Source organism: Cetorhinus maximus, chromosome 2 (genome assembly GCF_964194155.1).
Source record: "Cetorhinus maximus chromosome 2, sCetMax3.hap1.1, whole genome shotgun sequence".
In the NCBI taxonomy this organism is placed as follows: Eukaryota; Metazoa; Chordata; class Chondrichthyes; order Lamniformes; family Cetorhinidae; genus Cetorhinus; species Cetorhinus maximus.
The window spans coordinates 124,240,711-124,262,100 of NC_135880.1; the positions used below are offsets into that span (position 1 = coordinate 124,240,711).

The window sequence follows — 21,390 nt, forward strand, 5'->3', positions numbered from 1 at the left end:
TGTCTAGTTAAGTCTATGGGTGCTGTTTCCTTAATGGAGATTAGTTTGGGAATTTAAGTTTTATAGTAATTTGTAGTCATGTATGTGTTTAATATGTTGTAACTTAATAAAATGTTTCATTTGGTTTAATATCAACCTCTTGAACTGGTGGTCTGATTCCTGAATTTAGAGTTGCATGTCAAACCTACCACTTGAAACAATTGTCCTAACCTATATTTTTAAGTTTCCTTCTGGGATTTTTAAATAACTCAGCTTTACCAACTGCTGGGTCATAACACCTGGCCCACAATTTTCTGGTGGGAACTGGAAACTAAAACTTGGAGTTCTAAAAACCCTGTTTTTCTCTCTGTACTTCCAACGCTGGTCATCTGTTTACATATGCAAATTATATGCACTTTTTTTTAGTCATTAGTGTTAGCTTTACAGTTTTAGGCATTAGGAATGCCTAGTCTTGATTCAAAGTGGATGGCACACGAATAGAAACCTAGCAAGAACAAATTGCTCATTAGCTATGTTCTAATTTGCGCCTGTTTAATTTTTTATAACTGACTTATTTAAAGCTGCTAGAAACGTTGCTTTTGTAATTAATATTTAAATGTGGGTTATTGTTGACTGCTGGTAAATGATGGGTTGCAGTTGGATTGTGCATATTCTGCGCTGTACACTAAAACTTTGAGCAGCAATGGATGTTCTCTGCACAATTCCAGCTGCATTCCATAGATTGAGTTTAGTGATCAAGCTAGTTTTGAGGTGCAGACCTCTTCCAATGCAAGAGTTTTACAATGAGATGGCAGTTGCCAGCTGGAACTTCTATTTTGGTTTTCTCATGTAACCATAACATTTTGGGTTTTGGTTGAGTTGTTAAATTATTTGAGCAGGATAGCTCAACTTAATCTTGCTCATTGTATTCCGTATATCAGAGGAGCTGGAGCCATGACTTTTTGCTCTTCCTATCCTGGAATTTCCAGATCCCAGACAAATGGAGATTGACAAATTGTACATATTTAGAAATACTTGATTTAAAGCTGTTCAGTAAATACAAACGGTCATCTGATTTTTTTCAGCTGATCGGACATGTCAACTAGGTTACCTTCCATGTGGTGGTGGTGGTAGTTGTATTCCAGGAAACAAGCAATGCAATGGGTTTAAAGACTGTATTGATGGCAGTGATGAGTTGAACTGTAAGAATGGTAAGTGTCTAAATCCACTGGATAAGAATTGACAATCTCCATTTCAAGTTGCTAACCTGGTTTGTTCCATACCTAGAATGTACAGGACCAAATGACTTCAAATGTCAAAGTGGAGAATGCATAGCTAAAGTCCAAGTATGTGATCGGCATCAGGATTGTAAGGACTGGAGTGATGAGCCCCTTGAACATTGCTGTAAGTGGTTTTGTATGTTGTAGCCATAAATTTAGAAATCGGCTTAAAAACATTTTGCCTAAATTTATCCCAACCAGTGTTTATATCTCTCATTGTGTTTCTACCCTTTGCAGTACTGAAACTGCTGTCATCAGTCAAATTACATTTGACTCTACATTATCCCTTGTTCTTCTCTCTATCCTTTGTAACCTTTAACCTCATTTATTGTCCAACTTGAGTTTGTTCCACTCTTATCTATACAATTCCAAGTATCCCTAGCAATATATTTTTTGTCCTGTCCCACAATTTTACATCAATTTCCCCCATGGATTATTCTTTGCCCTTCCCCAATATCTGAAGATTATGGGGTCAGTTCACATTACTGCCCTCCACTATCAGCCTCCCACTGCTTTGTTCAATTCCCTTGCCTGATATCCAATCTTGGATGAACTGCAATTTTTGTGTTAACTTTTGTCTCAAAATCCATCCCAGTTTCACCATAATCCTGATATTGCCTTAAATTGAACCAGACTCTGTTCACAATCTCTGCATGTTTTAGCTCCACAAGCTGAACTTCTGTATCCATATCCTTCTCATCACCTGAGCACCTACTTGCCTTGAACATTTGCTCATGCCTGCCTCTGCTGCAATCCATCTGCAGAAATCCTCACGTTGCCTCATGATTCTGCATTTAATGCTTGCTTGGCCAGCTTCACGTCCTCTACTCAGCTCATCCAGAATTCTGTATATCCTGTACCAAATCTCCATTCCTGTGCTCATTGATTTTTTTTTGGCTCCCTGCTCCCCAACACAATTCATTTTTGCCTTTATAACTACCACCACATAGACTTCATCCCTCACCTTTCTTTAATCTAATCCAGCTCAACAAATTTTGCATTCCTCTGACTCTCCGGACTCTACTGCCAATGATGGGTTGCACTCCGTAACCCATTCCTTCCCTAAACCCCTCTGCATCAGCACCTTTCTTGGTCTTCCTTTTTATACTCCGATCAAAGTGGGTTTTAAGCAAAATTTTGTCACCTGATCTCTTTTTGACTGTCCTTTTAATTCTGATTCTGCTTGTGTAAAAGTACCTTGGTGTCCCCCTCTCCACTTTTAAACATACGGGACATGACCTCCTAATACAGTGAATTCCGGTTGATAGTCTTGACACTTTTTAAAATAAATTTGTAAAATTTTTTTATTCATCTATGGGATGGTAGCATTGCTGGCTGGGCCAGCATTAATTGCCCTTGTACAGAGGGGCATTTAAGAGTCAGTCAACCACATTGCTGTGGGTTTGGAGTCACATGTAGGCCAGACCATGTAAGGGCAGCAGATTTCCTTCCCTATGGGGCATTAGTGAACCAGATGGGTTTTTAACAATGATCAGCTGCATCTTGGCCCCAATGTATGAAATTAATTTTGACATTGAGAAACTCAAATCTATCTTGATGATTAATCCTCACTGCACTTAGAGCACATTAGAGTACATTATTGGCTTTTAGTTTTCAGCTTTCTCAACCTAGATTACAATTGCATGGAATAGTTGACTCTTACTGGGTGACTTGAACTGAATTGGCTGCACATTTCACAATCCAGCCCATTTTAGACACCATTGATCTTTGTGCAGGGAGTTTCCTACCTTTTTTGGAATAGCGCTACAGCATTCATTTTATCACTGGCATGAAGGAGAGTAATTTAATTCTGAATCTGAGCATGCCTGTTACTGGCCATTTCAGTGCTGTGGAATATTAAGTGCCTCATGATTCAAACCAAACTTGCGTTAACTCAGCTGGACTTCAGTAGTTCAATCATATACAAAATGGAGGATGAGTGTTTTACAAATGGAGAGAGTTTGCAGATAGGTAACTGGCACAGAACAGATTCTGTGGTAAACCAAAATTAACTGGTCATGTCTAGACATATACAGGTACCTACAAAAATCTTGTTTCTCTCAATGTTCTGCTTGGGTAACTTAAGTGGTTTTGCAATACTCCTTATTTACATATGAAACGTGTAGGTTTATCATAATTTCCATTGTTAGATATGTCTTTGTTTAAATACAGCACAGCTACAAATAGTCTATCAAAGAATTCTGGACTAAAGGTGATGCCCCTCAAAATATGCAGAATCATTGAAGGAGTATTCTTGGGTGCCAAATTTATAAAAGAAAAGATTAGCTTGGGCAATGAAGTTGTTCTTTCTCTCTGCAGACTTGAATGAATGCTTATTGAGCAATGGAGGTTGTTCTCACATCTGCAGAGACCTTGTCATTGGTTATGAATGTGACTGTCCTGCTGGCTTTGAATTGACTGCTGGAAAAACGTGTGAAGGTAAGTTAACTGACTTAGTGACGTACAATACAGGCAATTTCATTTTGGGGGTGGGGGGAGGAAAGAGGGAGTGCTTTGACTATCCCATATGCCAGGCAATAGTACAAATTCAACAATAGTCTAAATGACTATAGTCAATGGTTGGTGGTATTGCCATTGATCTTCCACTATCAACATTCAGAAAGTCATGAATGACTAAATTCTAGCCACAAATGCTGTAGCTACCTGAGTAAGTCAAATGCTGGATGTCCTACAGTAAGTTGCTGACTTCCTGACTTTCCCCTCCACCCCAAGTTGTACCTGTGCACTCTGTAGGACACTGTAGCTACTTGTCAAGGCTTCTTGGGCAGCATTTTGCAAACTGATTTATTTACTCCACTTAGGACTGAGCCAACTGTTGCATGTAACAGCCAATATTGCACAATTCTTGCTTGCACATGTATTTTACTCCTTCATGGGTCAAAGTTCTGGATCTCCTACCTATCCATGTTGTTGGGAGTACCTTCACTGCATGGATTGGAAGGCTGCGCACCAATTTTAAGGTCACAATTGGGACATGTTGGAACATGCTCAAGGAAGGTTATAGTTAAATTGATATTTGGGTAATTAAGCAAGACTACAGTGACCTGGAAATTGTTCGGAGGTAGTGATGAAACTTAGTCACTTTCTGAAACCAGCTATTGATTAGATTCCTTTACGTGATTTGGAACAAGCCCAGATTAACTGGTTAGAAATCAAATCAAAATCTCCTTCATTCAAAAAGCGAGCCCTGATTTTTAATTTTTTTTAGATATTGATGAATGTCAGAATCCTGGTGCCTGCAGTCAAATTTGCATTAATGTAGAAGGAAGCTTTAAATGTGAGTGCTTTGCAGGATATCGCACGGACGCAACTAATCAAGTTTGCAAGGCAGTAGGAGGCAAGTAGAACATGACTTCCTAACTCTGTTTTAAATGAGATGAGTTTTGGGTAGCTTTCTAGTATTTGAGTGACTTCATTTGATATGTCAAGTGGAAAATTGAAAAATGCTTACTGGCTGAATGAGATGTGGGGGGGGCGGGGGGCAAAGGTGATTGTCACAAATGCAGCAAGTGGGTGCTCTCTGCTAAGGCATGTTGAAGCAAAGTAAGCTTTTGTTGTTTCTAATTGCTATATCTTGGATGCTTGAGATTGCCTTAAATGGATGGTCAAGCTTACCTCCCTGATTATACATTTGAGGAATTGTTCATTTTTCCATCCCTAGCTAGAACACCAAAAGCATTGCCCCTCCACTGCTTCAGTTAATAATGTATTTGGAATTAACAAGAGACCTTTTTTTGATCTGCATGGGTTTAATACCAGACCAAGAAGCTAGATGTTCAGATCCATGAAATAGCCTGTTGTAAGCACACAAGTGAAGGTTTTTTGTGTCTCATCTAAATGCATAATGCACTTGGGGCCTTTAAAAGCAGGTCAGTGTTGGCAATCCTGTCATTGAATATAAAGTTGGGGCACGCAGACCATTGGGGAAACTGGAACTGTAGATCTCACTGCATGGAATTTAATTTTAATTCATAGTCAGAACTTGAATACTGCTGAAAAGAGATGTCAAAACTTTTCACCTTGCACTCATCAGAACACTTCAAGAATACCAATACAAGGAGAAGACAATTTGTACTGTAGTGTGCTAATTGGTTGGCAATTGGACTCTGGTAGAGGCATTGCCATGGAGAATGCACCAGTGATGGTGCCTGACAGTGAACTGTCAAGTATTTGAAATTTAAATCAGGCACCTTGTCCTTGATTTGGTCAAGGCATTGCCCTGAGGAATGAGTCTGCGAACACCTGTCACTTACTTTGTACCTGTTTCAGCTAAACAGTGTACATGTTCTTTCTGTCTGCAAAGAACAGGGCCCTGTATTAATATGCAGCTTCCAGTACATGCAAATACACCACACTGCCTGACTGATGTTATTGGTTCAGTGTAATTTGTTACAAGATTATTTAGCAAGTGTTGCCCAATTGCAGAATCACATCTAATGTTGGACACCGTTTTGTAAGTAGGCTGGTGGGGTATTGTCTGTACCTTGCCTGTTGCAAACAGCAACTGGGACATGTTTTGATATGATCTCAGTCTTTGGAGCATACAGCCTACATACCTAGCATCACATTGGCATTGAAGTTCATACACCACATTACTCCAATTGTGATTGGTAGAATGCCTTTTGGCTTGACAGCAGCATCCTGTTAGTGGTGAATATCACATGTTGCTACTGCTTAGTAGCAGTGTGAAACAGCTAGCTTTGCCTGTTGATCAAATTTTTGATACCTCACCTTGCCCCTCCTGAGGTAGACTGTTTTTCAGGGCTGAAAGTGTTAACCTTAGGCCTGTGAGTTTGCATAATATACACTGTAATGATCTGATCAGGGTAGTCATTACCCTGCAGGATGCCTTTGAACCCTATTTTCAGTATCAAGCTTGCATGGTGAGCAAATGGCTCAGGCCCGATTTACAATGTTGTCGATAAGGCCAATCTTGTGTGCGGAACTAAGAATTCCAATGTATATATTGACTAGTGAAGGTAGGTTTGTGGTAAACCATGGTAGAGAATGCCCTGGCAGATTTCCCAACTAGTGTCAAGGGAGGAGTCATTTGTTCATTTCAAAGGTGAGTTTGAGTGCAGGATGGAGTCCATTAAGACATGCTAGGAAATTAGTACATGCAGCTGTGGATTTAAATATAGCAAATGTATCATCCACATATGGAAATAGATGAGGGGTAGGAGCTTGAGTGTCCTTCCGTTGAAGACCCTGTTTTTCATGGAGCCCAACAAAGATGTTGGCGAGAGCTGGGCCTAGAGGGCATCCCATGGCAACACCATCTATTTGGGCATACATGGTGTAACTAAAACTGAACTTGACTGAGTTGCAGAGTTCATGCAAATAAGTCTACTTGCCAACCAATCAGCACTCATCCTCATACAGTATACATTGTTTTCCCCTTTATTAGATTCTTGCAGTGTCCTGATGAGTGCAAGATAAAAAGCTTCATGTCTTTTTCTTTTAGCAACATTTAATTCATGATTGCTATGAATTGGGTCTCCAGATAAAAGTGTCATGAGTTGGTTTGAGGGACTATATAACCATGCCCTTGATAAGGCCTATCAATGTAGAGGCTGTTTTTTGAGCAAAGAGATTGGTGTTTTGTTCTCCTCCAAAACCATGTAAATACAATCTTTTCTAGGCCAAGAGCCTTATTTGATCTTCACTAATCGTCACGATATCCGGAAGCTAGGACTGCATCACCAAGAATATACCCAGGTGGCTGTGCAGCTGAGAAATGCTGTAGCATTGGATGCTGATATTGCAGAACAGAGAATTTTCTGGGCTGACTTGGGTCAGCGAGCAATTTTCAGGTAATCCTGAAGTAATAATGATGGTTACAGCACTGAAACTTTGCCCTTCAGACAGTTATTTTTAATGATGCTAGACTGGTATTGCTTTGGGTAAAAGGTTCATGTTAACCACAGCAAGAATATAAGATAGCAGCAGTCATTCTAAGAACTGATTTAAACCAAGTATTCATGAAGCTGGGATTTAAACTGCATTTTTTTCTTTGTCTTGTAAAATCTTTCAGTGGGAGCTTTTTAGCACTGTGTGTATATAGTGTTTAATAGTCTGCCTTAACTTCAGCTGCCCTTTATTACACTATTTCATTCTTTCTCTTAATTCAACATACATAAAGAATGTGTTAAATGAGGAAGGGTACATCTCAACTTCATGATTCTAGTATAAGTATTCCCAAGTACTAAGGCTCAAATTTACTACAGTCGATGTAACAATGTTTGGTGTTCTGGTCTCTTTCTTTCCCCTTAGTTTATTTATGTATGGAAAGAAAAGCAAAACTGGTGTTTCTAGAGTTCTTAAGGATGTAGATATTCCTACGGGGATTGCTGTGGATTGGATCTACAAACATATCTACTGGACTGATCGTGGCACTAAAACTATCTCTGTGGCTACATTTAATGGAACTGAAAGGAAGACCCTCTTTGACACTGACTTGAGGGAACCAGCTTCTTTGGCAGTTGATCCGCTAACTGGGTACTTAATTTTACCTTTCATTGAAGCTTCTTGGTACTTGTAAAAAAAAAAATAATGCACTCTGTTTAAATCTGTGATGGGTCTTTCTTTAGGATGGTTGAGTGACGTGGGAAATTGAGGTAGGCTAACCTCTTGCAAAAACTGACCAGGGATGTGTAAGTGGTTAATCCATATGCAAGGGTGCTAGTGCTTGGATCAGGAGGATGAAATTCTCTCCAGTTCTAAAGTCTAAATGGAACTGGAAATTACTTTTCATATTTGGTTTTAGTGATAATCTCCCATGTCCTGCCCCTATGACTAGTGTGATCAAATAATCTATGAATGTTGGGATTTATCTAAAGACCAGTTTTCCTGGAAGGCAATTCAAGAGGGAACAATATTGTTTTTTGTGTTTGTTGAGGGCATCCTCAATGAAGAGGGAAAAGAGAACATGGTCATATCAGCAAAGCTCCTGTGAACATTCTTTCTAAAAAAAAACTTAGAATTTAGATGGCCTTACCAGTTCAGTTGGTTGGAAGTTTTCTGGCTCTGGTCCAATGTTACTGATCATGGACTTATCTTGCAAACCACAGACTAGCTAAAGCAGGAATTGGGAAATGTCTTACTAGTTCAGGAAGGGTGTTTTTTCTGTTATGCTCTGGGGCAGATGATGAAAACAACTAAAACTAGGCTTAATACTAGCATTGGGTGCATGAGTGTTCCATTCCCTAGCATTAACTTTTCTCAAGCTTGTGGAATTTGTGGGTGCAGGGTGGTGCAATGGGCTTATGTGACCAGGTTTGTGTGGGAGAAGTAGGTGGCGACCTTGTTTTAAGGAGGATACCAAGGCTGAATCCAGGAGCAAGCATTAAGCGAATACAGAGTTGTTTCAGTTACTCTTAAATTGAGTGACCAGATTGTTATACAGGGCACAAGGCCATTACTAACAGCTCAGATAAAGGGGATTCTAGTGGATCTATGATACCAGTGGGAGAAGAGCTGAGAAGGTTTTAGTGAAATATGCCACGTCATGTACTTGTGTGGGAGCTGCTGTCAGATGAGAATTGGTGACCAAATCCTTGAAATGGAGCTGGAATGCTACCTGAAGGAATCTTTAAGGATTTTGTGGCTGAAATTGGTGCCATATTGCTGAGTGAGCTGCCTGATTGAGAGCTTTTGTATCTTCTAGCTGTGTAATTTCTAATGACTGATTTGCTTGCTCATGTTTAATGTTTTTGGTTTGAAGTAATAGCTATAAAGTTGAAATCATGTCCATTGATTTTTAGCTCATTGGCAAATTCCATCCTTTTTGGTTTGTTGATCTCCACAGGATACACAACATCTCCAACAATTTATATTTAATACTTGTACTAAGTATTAAATTTAGTTCTACCCTTGTCCATATAGATCCATGATGTTTTAAAACTGTTTTTGTTCATCCTGAGACTAAATTCAGAGTGTCTTTTTGACTAATTAGTGTCCTTTGCCTTTCAAAGGTTTATTTACTGGTCAGATCTGGGTGAGCCATCCATGATAGAAAAAGCAGGAATGAATGGTGTCAATAGGCAGCTTCTGGTTACCAGAGAGATTCAGTCACCAAATGGTATTGCACTTGGTAAGTGAGCTAGTATACCTTTTTCATTTTTCCCTTTTTTCCAAATTGAACTTGGTTGTTAATCTTTCGATTTTGTTCACAGATCTTGTGAAAAGCCGTCTCTATTGGGTTGACTCAAAACTGCACATGGTGTCCAGTGTAGACTTCAGTGGACAAGACAGAAGGACAGTACTTTTTTCACGTCAATTCCTTGCTCATCCGTGTGGCATCTCAGTATTTGAGGTAGTCATTTGACCAATCATGACATTTGAAACCACTGTTTTGTTGTGTACACCTGGATTTTGAGCATACTTCTGCAATTCCAGTGATCATTCTGAATCACTGCTTCTGGAGAGCAGAGTTTTGTCTTTAGTTGTAACAACAACCCTGCCATATTTGGAAAGTTTGCCTTCAAAGACTAAGAAGTAATTAGCAAGTTATGCAATGTCTACCCATATCAAAGCTTAATTACTTTCATACTAGTAAACTTTAGTCTTAACGCAATCTGCTCACCTTGTTTACCACCAAAGAGGCAATAGTTAAGTCAATTCCCCTCCATAGCTGTTTTTTAAAAAAAAAACAAGCATGACATTGAACATTACAGGCAATGCAAGTCAATGTTGTGTAACAAGTTCTGCTCTTTGAAGCTCTTTTTTAAAAAAAAAAGGTAATGCCTGAGTGGTATTTTGCATAATCTATAATTTTGGCCATTGAATATCAAAGAGGCAAATCTTTTGCAGTAATCTCTCCTACTGAAGCCCAGAACTTTTTAACATCACTGACTGCAGTAACTTTAATTTATATAATGTTTCAGGGCTTGTCACTTTTCCACAGGACTTTAGAAGTTGCTAAGCATTGTTTTTTTTCAGGCAAAGTTTCTGTAGTTAAAATACTAAATAAGATAGCTTTTGAGACTTAAGCAGGATTTTCATGTCTCCATCAGCCTGAATGGAGGTGGAGGGAATTAAAAATGGTGGATGGAATTGGATTCCTGGCCTATTCCCAACAGCCCCCAGTTCTCAGTGGCATGGGATAAGGGCGCAGGTAGGGAGCCCACACCCTTCCTAGCTGCCTGCATAATGAGGCTTTGAGAGCCCAAACTCCCATAAAATGTTTTACTTAGACACAGCTGGGGGGAAGAGAGAGCTTTGCCTGATTACATCGTAAAGCTGTCATTCTATTTTTCTGTAATTTGTTTTGTCAATAGCTGTTTATTTGCATAGATAGAAGCTACAAGCACTTGACAACTATTTTTAATACTTTAAAGTTTTGGTTGATGGACCCTCTTAGGGTTGTACCAACAGCAGTTTCATAAAGAATTATGAATGAGTGGTTTTTGAGCAGTTCCCACATCCTATTGTTGCTATAGGGCTCAAGGTGTGCTAGGTGAATGGGCATGAAGTACTGAGGACATGGGGAGTGGGCAGGGGTGTGAGGGGGCATGTTGAGGGTTGACAGCTAGAGGTCCTAAAATATAATAAGCAAACAGCTGGGACAAAAGTCCCAGAGAATTGAGGGGCCTTTTAAACAGCCTGTCTTGATACGCAGCTGCCTCTGATCCACTTCCAGGGGTGGTGGGCCTGACTCCATCTGCACCTGCTCCACTCGGTCAAAATTGGGTCTAACCCAGCACTTCAACTGAGTTGGGTCTGCTGAATCAGGAAGTTTGCTGACCCTGGCTACCTGTCTCAAAGATGGAAATCCAGCCTTTGATCTGTAAATCCGTTCTTTAGCTTCTCGATTACAGAATACTGCACACCCATGATATTAGAAAACCATTGATTGCTTCTGGGACTGCAAGCAGCCTACAAGATTGAAGTTAGATCACAGACTGAAGCAGTAGATCGCTGCCTGCAACCCATTTTAATCAACATTTTAACATTGTTGTATATAACAGTGTAGCTTAACTCTGAGAGGCCATGTTCATGCTAATGAAAAGTTCTGAGATAAAAGAATTTTGGACATTCTCAACAGGTCTTGTAGCATCTGGTGAGACACATTTCAGGTTGATGACCTTTTTAAAAGGTTAACTCTCTCTGTCCACAGATGCTGCCAGGCCTGAGTGTTTCTAGCTACCTTTATTTTACTTTCAGATTTCCAGCACTGGCAGCTGTGCTGGGGAAAATGTCAATTCTTCCATGGCTTAATGGTAAAGACCTTTTGCAGCACCTTTTCAGGAACTTTGTCTCAAAGTGCTTTAATCAATCAAATAACTTTGCAAAGGAAATACAGTAACACTCCATATTGCACAGGCATGTCAGCTTAGATCTTTGTGTTTGTCTCTGGTGTGGTGCTTGAACCTATAACCTTCTGACTCTTGCTCCCATGACTGACTCTCTGCTGTGCCCTGGGAGTAAATGTTGAGTGAAACATGAATCAGAAACCAGCTGAGATTGCTGCTCTATTGTTTCTTGACTGCAAGCTGAGTGATGTAAATTTGCTGGATGATGACCTAAAGCTGTGTTCCAATTGGGCATCAAATTCAATTAAGATGTACTTTTACAATGGCTGGCTGGCTAATGGGCCACCAGTGGTTTAGCAGAGCATCTAGTTATCCAAAAGATGGATGAGTAAATATTGACAATAGGAGCATCCTCTTGAAAGAGCAGTGGATGAGGAGTAAGTAATACAGTTTCGAGTGGGTAGCTTTGAAGTAAAAACTAAACACTGGAAGAACTCCACAGGTCTGACGGCACCTGGTGGGGGGAGAAAGTTAACGTTTCAAGTCCGTGACCCTTCAGAGCACTGAAGGAGCTTTCTCCCGAGGAGCCTCCCCCTCCTCAGATGCTGTCAGACCTTAGTTTTTCCAGCTTTTTGTTATTTCCAGCATCTGCAGTGTTCTTTCATCTTTGAAGTAGTTGTTTTAACTTAATCTATACTAAGCAGGAAGTGCAGTATATTGCAGTGGGGAGAGATGGACAGGGTTGGAAAAGAGGTTGGTAACTCTGCTAGCCAGGTTCCTGCTTGGACAAAAATGGCTTGGAAAATAGGTGGAAATTCTGACATGTAAGCAGAATACCAGGGATGTGTGTGCCTCAACTTTTTTGTTTCTATTATCTAACTAGTGGGGCATCTTGTCTTTTGGGTTTTGTTGCAGTACCATGCACAACACAATTCTACAAAGATCAAGTTGTTTTTGCCTAGGTAATCAAATGACCTTGTTCCCACTTGTTTCAGGATCATGTGTTCTGGACTGATGAAATAAGCAAAGCCATTTATGCAGCCAACAAGTATACTGGAACAGATCTGATGACTTTAGTTTCCAATCTTAATCAACCTCAAGATGTCATTATTTATCACACTTTAATGCAGCCATCTGGTAGGAAACCTGAAATTTGTTTTTAAATTATTTAGTATTATTGGCTCTGTGTATTTACTCCTTTTGCTCTCTAACAATAGAACTATAGGGTGGATGTGACTAACTGCTACCACGTAGACTGCCAGTAGTTAGAGTTCAGTAATTTAGTCAGTGCGGATATAGAACTTAAACAAGTAGTTTGATGTAAGGAAAGCCTCCAGAAAATATTTTCAAGTTAAGGTATCTTAGTTAAGTTAATGGTATCTGACATACCATTTTTATATAGAACTTCATAACTATCATATCTTTGTCCAATTTTTATTTGACAGTTCAGATGAGGGGTCAACATGTATGACCTGAGTTGCAAAACATTTGTGCTAAAGTCCAAATTTCCAATGCACAATGACTATCTGTCTTGGACTTTGAATGACACTAGTGAAATTTTGACTGTTGATATAGTACAGTAAAATTTGGGCTTTCACTTGATGTTTCATTTGAGGGCCACTAACTTGTGGGATTTTCATGTCTGAACTACTGACTTTGATCTTGTTTTTGGTCTCTTAACCAGGCAAAAACTGGTGCAATGAGAAGTTGAAAAACGGAGGCTGTAAATACCTTTGTCTCCCTGGTCCACTGATTAGTCAATTGCCAAAATATACCTGTGTGTGTCCATCTGGAATGAAACTAAAGGATGGAAGACATTGTGAATTGGGTAAATATTGAACAAACTTCAAAATCCATGTTACATAAGTGAGAAATGGAGGCGATAGTGGAACGAGTTTGGAGATTGTGGCATGATTTTACTGAGTAGTTCAAAACCTCAACTAGACTAGCTTAAACTTTGCATAAAAAGATAGAAGAACTAACAGCCATTTGGGAAATTGCATGCAGCAACTTGACAACTCTAACAGTTGTGATAAATCACCATATTACTGTAATCGATCTCTGGTTTCCCTTTTTATGCATCCTACATAAAGACAATATTTTCAATTGTGTATTAGTTACAGTAGCTTTTGTAGCATATGCTTAATTGGCCTGCTTTTGGATACTGTAAGAAGGTGATTGACCCAGTGGCCAGATTCAAGTGGGGAGGTGAAGTCTGAGTAGTTTGATGTAAGGAAAGCCTCCAGAAAATATTTTCAATAGATCTGAATGTACTGTGGAAGGATTGGGTTGGAACAGTCTTTTGGCTTTTCTTATTTTAAAACAAATGTATGCAATAGAAATTGAAATGAGATTAAGCATTGGAAAGACTAACCTGCAATCAAACACATTTCCATATTTGCAAAAGAACTTGGCCCTGCAAATGTTGAATGTAAAATAGTTTTTCTTACCCTTGGGGTCAAAAAATTAATGTTTGTGTCATAATTTGGGAAAGATTACATTAAGCAAATACTAAATGACCTGTGTAGGCAGGGGGAAGCATTATGCAAGTTCCCCAAAGGGATTCACTCCTTGCTGGATTGGGGGTTTTGCAAGTGCTTATTGAAGTGTTGTACCTTACCCATGTAATTGTGAATACACATCAAGTGTCAGATAAACCAGATCATGCCTATCATCGTCTCCTCCCACCTCCACCCCCAAAGTTTCCAACATTGGGTGCTGGTAATTAGGAGGAAAAGCCCCATTTCCCATTCCCAGGTCTGATTTCCTGCCCTAGCTGAGATCAGCTTTGTTCAATGCAAACTTTATCTTATCCCATCCCAGACTGAATATTGTAAAGTCATAAATTCTACAGATGGAAACAATGATTTTTTTTAAAAATTCATTTATGGGATGTGGGAATCACTGGCTAGAGCAGCATTTATTGTCCATCCCTAATTTCCCGTGGTGGTGAGCTGCTGCCTTGAACCACTGCACTCCATGTGGTGTAGGTACACCCATAGTGCTGTTAAGGGAGTTCTAAGATTTCGACCCAGTGACGGTGAAGAGAAGGCGATATATTTCCAAGTTAGGATGATAAGTGGCTTGGAGACCCTCCAGGTGGTGGTGCTCCCATGCATCTGCTGCTCTTGTCCTTCTATGGGTTTGGAAGGTGCTATCTAAGGAGCCTTGGTGAGTTCTTGTAGTGCACCTTGTAGATGGTGTACACTGCTGCTGTGTGCATTGGCGTTGGAGGGAGCTGATGTTTGGCACCCCATCCACAAACAATCAAGTGGGCTGCTTTGTCCTAGATGGTGTCAAGCTTCTTGAATAGTGTTGGAGCTGGGGTCAGTGCAGAGTATTCCATCACACTCCTGACTTGTGCCTTGTAGATGGTGGATAAGCTTTGGGGTGTTGAGGTGAGTTACTCATTGCACAATTCCTAGCCTCTGACCTGCTCTTGTAGCCACAATATTTTTGGCTAGTCTTGGCCAGTTTCTGGTCAGTGGTAACCCCCAGGATGTTAGGATTCAGCAATGGTAATGCTGTTGAATGACAAGGAGATAGTTAGATGGTCATTGTCTGGCACTTGTGTGGCATGAATGTTACTTGCCATTTGTCTGCCCAAGCCTTGATATTGTCCAGGCCTTACTGCATTTGGACATGGACTGCTTCGGTATCTGAGGAGTCATGAACGGTGCTGAACATTTGTGCAATCATCAGACATCCCCACTTCTGACCTTATGATGGAAAGGAGGTCATTGAAACAGCTGAAGATGGTTGGACTGAGGACACTAATCTGAGGAACTCCTGCAGTGATGTCCTGGAGCTGAGATGATTGATCTCCAACCACAGCCAAATTCCTTTGTGCTAGGTATGACTCCAATCAGTGGAGTGTTTCCTCATTGACTCCAGTTTTGCTAGGGCTCATTGATGCCACACTTGGTCAAATGCTGCCTTGATGTCAAGGGCAGTCACCCTCACCTCGAGTTCAGCTCTAGTTCGTGTGAACCAAGACTCTAATGAGGTCAGGAGTTGAGTGACAATGGTGGAAAGCAAATTGGGTGTCCGTGAGCAGATTATTGCTAAGCAAATGCTGCTTCATAGCACTGTTGATGACCCCTTCCATCATTTTACTGATGATGGAGTAGACTGATGAGGTGATAATTGGCCAAGTTGGATTTATCCTGCTTTGTGTACAGGACATACTTGAACAATTTTCCACACTTGCTGGGTAGATGCTAGTGTTGTAGTTCTACTGGGACAGCTTGGCTAGGGGTGTGCCAAGTTCTGGAGCACAAGTCTTCAGTAGTATTGCTGGAATGTTCAGGGCCCATAGACTTGACTTATTATCCAGTGTACAGCTGTTATTGCCAAGTTGTTTGAGCTATGAAACATTGTTTAGCAGAGGGATTCATCAAGCATATTAGGTTCTATAGGCATACAAATTTAAGGATCAAACTGGCAATTATATAATCCATCCCTGGCATTGGATAAAAGTATTAAACTTGACACTTTCATATCTATACAAAGGCTATTAGGTGCTAAATTAGCCCTTGAACTTTCAACTTCAAGATCTGAGGGAAATATCTAGTTCCATGTATGTTTAAAAGTTCAGGCAATAGCATGCACAGCTTGCTATATTGATCATTTAGCTTAATGATAACATTGAAGTCTTCACTAGTCTGCAATAACTCAGTCCTATTTTTAGGGTCAAGATGAACAGAATGCAGCCTTGGGCTCAATAACCTAGGCAAAATCAAGTGCAACTGACTTAATCAATTTGGTCATAAATTGTAAAGTTGGAATTTTAAAATGTTTATCCTGGCAATGTAGGATTCAGCAGAATTGGAATACCTTTTTTCTGCATTTGATATGGTGTTCACTAATACTTTATTTGACTCCTTTTATTTATCTATGGCTTGAAGCTTGCAAAACCTTGCAATTTACGCAAGACTTGCATCTAGTCTTATACCCGAGGCAGTTGTCCTGACAACTTGACTAGGAAGTTTGACGTGCATTACTTAAGTAGGGATGAATGGATGACCGTTTCAGATTTTTTTTTATTTTAGCTGCATTCTTTTAACTCTCTCCTGCTGAAACCCTGATCCATGCCTTTACTTGATCATCCTAAAGTTTGCTGCCTGCGTCCTTAAGTCCTCACTCATCCTAGTTTTCAAAGCCCTCTATGGACTTGCCTCTCCTTATCCAATCTCCTCCAGCCATGCCTGTCATCTATGTTTATCTAATTCTGGCCTTGAGTATTCCTGATTGTAATTGCTTTACCATGGGTGGCTCTGACATCAAATCTACTGATAACCATAACTTTATCAAATTTTTCCATATCACTAAATGTAGAATTCTACAGCTTTGGACTCCTGAATTCAGCAAAATGCATTTTTTGCTTTTGGTTGCTTGATGGAAAAACTACAGAGCAAAAATGATGGCTTCTGTTCAATGTGTAGGTTGATGGTGACCTATTTATCTGGTCTTTTTTTATATACTAAACATCCCAAGGCACATCACAGGAGCATTATAAAGCAAATATTTCAGACTAGGAGATATTAGGGCAATGCTCAGAAGTGGGTTAAGGGTGTCTTTTTTAAAGGTGGAAAGAAGTGGAGAGGCTTGCGGAAGGAACTCCAAAGCTTAAGGCCCATCCATGTAATTGAAGGCACGGCCACTCATGGTAGAGCAGTTACAATCTGGGATACTCGAGGCCAGAATTAGAAATGGATGAGGTGGGAGGGGCACATCCATGAAAGGCTTTGAAAACTAGGATGAGTGAGCAGGACTTGGTGTAAGTGAAGGAAACAGGCAGCAGAATTTTGGATGACCAAGTAACAAAAGGCACGGATCAGGGTTTCAGGAGGTGGGGTGGAGTCAGGTGATGTTACTGGAGATGGGCAGCCTTGGTGTGGATAGGTGGCTAGAAGCTTGTCTACCAAATGACACCAAGGTTGAGTAATCTAGATAACCTTGGATGCCAAGGAGAGAGATGCAGTCAGTGGCTAGGGAACTCTTTGTAGTGGGGACAGAAGGCAATGGTTTGTGTGCCCAACAGCTAATTGAAGGGAATTTTTGCATATCCAGGACAGTGTGTCTGACGAGCTCTGTTTTAGGGACAGTGAAGTAATCATTTTTATTCTGTTTGAGGGATGTGGGTGTCGCTGGCTAGGCCAGCATTTACTGCCCATCCCTAATCTCCCTGGAAGGTGGTGAGTTGCCACCTTGAACCACTGCAGCCTGTGCTGCAGGTACACCCACAGTTGCTGTTGGAGAAGGAGTTGCATGATTTTGACCCACTGACAGGTAGGAAGCATGATTTATTTCCAAGGCAGGATGGTGAGTGGTGTTCCCATGTATCTGTTGCCCTTGTCCTTCTAGATAGTTGTGGGTTTGGAAGGTGCTGTCCAAGGAGGCTTGAGTTTCTGCACTGCATCTTGTAGATGGTAGATGGTACATGGCTGCTACTGTGTGCCAGTGGTGGAGTGAGTGAATGTTTTGTGGATGGGGTGTTAATCAGGTGGGCTGCTTTATTTTGGATGGTGTTGAGCTTCTTGAGTGTAGAAGCTGCACTCATCCAGGCAAGTGGAGAGTAATCCATCACACTCCTGACTTGTGCCTTGTAGATGGTGGGAATCAGGAGCTGAGTCACTCGCTGCAGGATTCCTAGCCTCTGACCTCTTGTAGCCACAGTATTTTATATGGCTAGTTCAGTTTCTGGTCAATGGTAACCCCCAGGCTGATGGTGGGGGATTCAGTGATAGTAATGCTATTGAAAGTCCAGGGGTGGTGATTAGATTCTCTTGTTGGAGATGGTCTTTGCCTGGCACTTGTGTGGTGTGAATGTTACTTGCCACTTGTCACCACAAGCCTGGATGTTGTCCAGGTCTTGCTGCATTTGGACATGGACTGCTTCAGTGCCTGAATTGCAGCAAGTGGTGCTGAGCATTGTGTGCAATCATTGAACATCCCCACTTCTGACCATATGATGGAAGAAAGGTCAATGAAGCAGCTGAAGATGGTTGGGCTGAGGAACTCTTTCAGTGATATCCTGGAGTGGAGATGATTGGTCTCCAACAACTGTAGCCACCTTCCTTTGTACTAGGTAAGAGTCCAACCAGTGGGGAGTTTTCCCTTATCCCCATTGACTCAATTTTGATGGGGCTCCCTGATGCCACATGCAGTAAAAATGTGGCCTTGATGTCAAGGGCAGTCAGTCTCTCTCTCCTCACCTCTGGTGTTCAGCTCTTTTGTCCATGTTTGACCCAAGGCTGTAAATGAGGTCAGGAGCTGAGTGGCCCTTGTGGAACCCAAACTGAGTGAGCAGGTTCTTTCTAAGCAAGTGCTGTTGATGACCCCTTGAGTGTGAAAACTGACATTTTTCTGATGTAGATGAGGGAGAGAATTTTAGAAATACTGGCATCTGGAGGAACTGGAGAGCTGTAGGCTCATCCAAGAGGTGACCCCAGAATTGCAGCAGTAGGAGGAATGGTTGGGGTAGGGATTTGATTATAGTACCAAGGGCAAAAATGAAAGGATGCATAATACAAAGCTTTGGGAAGGCTGAGAGAAGTTTATAAAGTGGAAATAGAAGTGATGGGCTTAGTGTCTTCAGCTGTGTGGTTCTATCAAGAAATGAGTGGCACTTTGTGCCAGTCCTGGGGTGGGTGGAGTGTTGTATTTGTCAAAGCCAGTATAGTCACAATTAAATCTAGTGGACAATTTGACCCATGTGCCATCCCATTCACTGAGATGGTTTGAAGCTCAGGCTTTATATAATCCAGCCAAAATATTTGCCACCCTAGCAGCTGAGGTGCTGGGAACTAGATTTTGTTAATTGGTCTCTGTTACCATTCGATGCAAATGTTGTTTTTACTTTAATCCCATTGCCAAAATCTCTTATTTGGAGGAACTTGTAAAGATGGCCAAATCAACTGTTTAAAGACATCATACACTGGGCATGCTCGTAACATTACCCTTTTTAAATGAATTTACAGGTACACAAACTATACAACTTCAAAAACCAATCTCTGAATATTCAAACTTTGCAAAATAACATCTGACTTTCCTTTTTAAACTTTTTTCGTTAGACTATAGTTATAGCTAACGGCTGGTTGTTACATTCTGCCTGATCTGAACTTTCACAGTGGCTAAATGGAGGGGTGTGATTTCTTGGGCATCTTGCATGCTAAATGTTCAACTTGGACATGTATCTTGAATTAATTTCAGTCAGCAGTAATTTAAAAATTGTAGCTTGTCTACCACAAGTTCTGTTCAAACATGTCTGTTTTCCCTGCTAGCTAATGCTACCTGTCAAGCATCTGACTTCACCTGTCATGATGGCAATGCTGACTGCAAAGATGGAGCTGATGAAGCCCCAGATGCTTGTCATAAGTATCTTCCACTTAACCTGGGTGAGATTTAAAACTAGTATACTGCTGTTATTCCCTGTGGCACCTGTTCACAGGATGCTGGCAAGTTCAATTGTCAATGTCAATCATTTTTCTAAATCAAGTATCAGTGTAGAACTAACTTCCACTGTTGGTTTTCTTTCTACAAACTATTACACTGCACACCACCTCTGCATTTGGCTTGAACTTTAATATAAAACTTCAGTCAACTTTACTTTGATCTCTTAATATATTTTAAATTTACCAGCATCCACAATTGGAGTGGAAGTAAAGTTGAGAACTGGTGCCATCTGCAGTGCAAAGCAAAATCTATTTGGATGCACTGAATTTTACCTATTGGACTTCAAGCTCTCAACAGTTTTTTCTTTAACTAGTTTTTAAATGAAGATTGGTGTATTTCTAACTTAGACCAATAATGGGTGGAAAGATGGATGGAAAAATCAAATGTTACTAGATTGGGCAAACCTGGCAAAGGGGTAAAAATGGCTGGTTTTTCTCTTCCCATTTGGAGTTGATGGGAACTAAAACTGAACAGTATATAAAGCACAAGCTGGTTCACTGCCTGTTTTTCATCTGGCAACAAATCAACAGCCATTATGCTGGTCCAAAGCTGTTAAGGTTACATGAACTATCTCTTCACAAAGTTGGTCTTTCTTGAGTAAATGGAGAGATCAGTTGTTTTCTGAAATGAGCCTGTGATAAACTTCTCACGAGTACTGTGTTATCTTGGTCTACCATAGATTTAAGACCTCCAATAGAAAGATTTGCTGAGTGTTTGAGAAACTATCACCTGTACAATTTTACTTCTGTAAAACAATCCTAGAATAACTTTATATTAAGACCAATTTTGAAGCCTTTGCTTCAGACCAGAGAATCTGTCATATGAATGAAATCAGCTGTGGCTCTGGATCTCATCAGTGTATTCCTGTAAATTGGAAATGTGATGGAGAAAAGGACTGTGTTGCTGGTAGTGATGAAGAGAACTGTGGTAGCTCAATATTAACATGAGATTTTTCATTGATTTTAAATTTGTCTGTCTGCAAGTGCTCATGAATGTTCCAAGGATGGTGGGAAAGAAAATAACATTTGATTAAACATCTTTTGGCTGGCAGCTTTTAATTGAAAGTGAGCTTGAACTCCATCTAACCATAGATCAGGCTATTGCTTGGCTCTGACTACACACATCCTAAATTAAGGATATACAGTTGATAATTTTTTAGCCACTAATGTGATGCTAGCCATTTTATCGAAGCTGAGACCTTGCAACTGGCAGCACTATAATACTAAAACTAGCTTCATCTGCTGCCAGCTCCTCTTGGTAAAGCATCACCTGCTGGCTGAAATAACCCACTCTGAAATCTGAAACGTTAAGAGCAAATTGGTTTACTGAGAATTTTTGGCTGGCAATGTTCTACCACTGGAGAATCTGCAATAAAAACAATGCTGGGAATGCTCTGGTCT

General features: G+C 40.5%; 1 protein-coding gene across 1 annotated transcript in view; it reads left to right on the forward strand.

Annotated features, from left to right (window-relative positions):
• The window catches only part of LOC144691378 (uncharacterized), a 92,557-nt gene that overhangs the window by 34,419 nt on the left and 36,748 nt on the right, over positions 1-21,390 (forward strand). Inside the window, 13 exon segments of the mRNA XM_078559420.1 lie at positions 1,065-1,204; positions 1,206-1,383; positions 3,579-3,698; positions 4,489-4,610; positions 6,260-6,263; positions 6,922-7,093; positions 7,554-7,778; positions 9,254-9,372; positions 9,455-9,594; positions 12,529-12,670; positions 13,218-13,361; positions 19,819-19,905; positions 20,795-20,917. Of these exon segments, the coding sequence (XP_078415546.1) occupies positions 1,065-1,204; positions 1,206-1,383; positions 3,579-3,698; positions 4,489-4,610; positions 6,260-6,263; positions 6,922-7,093; positions 7,554-7,778; positions 9,254-9,372; positions 9,455-9,594; positions 12,529-12,670; positions 13,218-13,361; positions 19,819-19,905; positions 20,795-20,917 (1,716 nt within the window).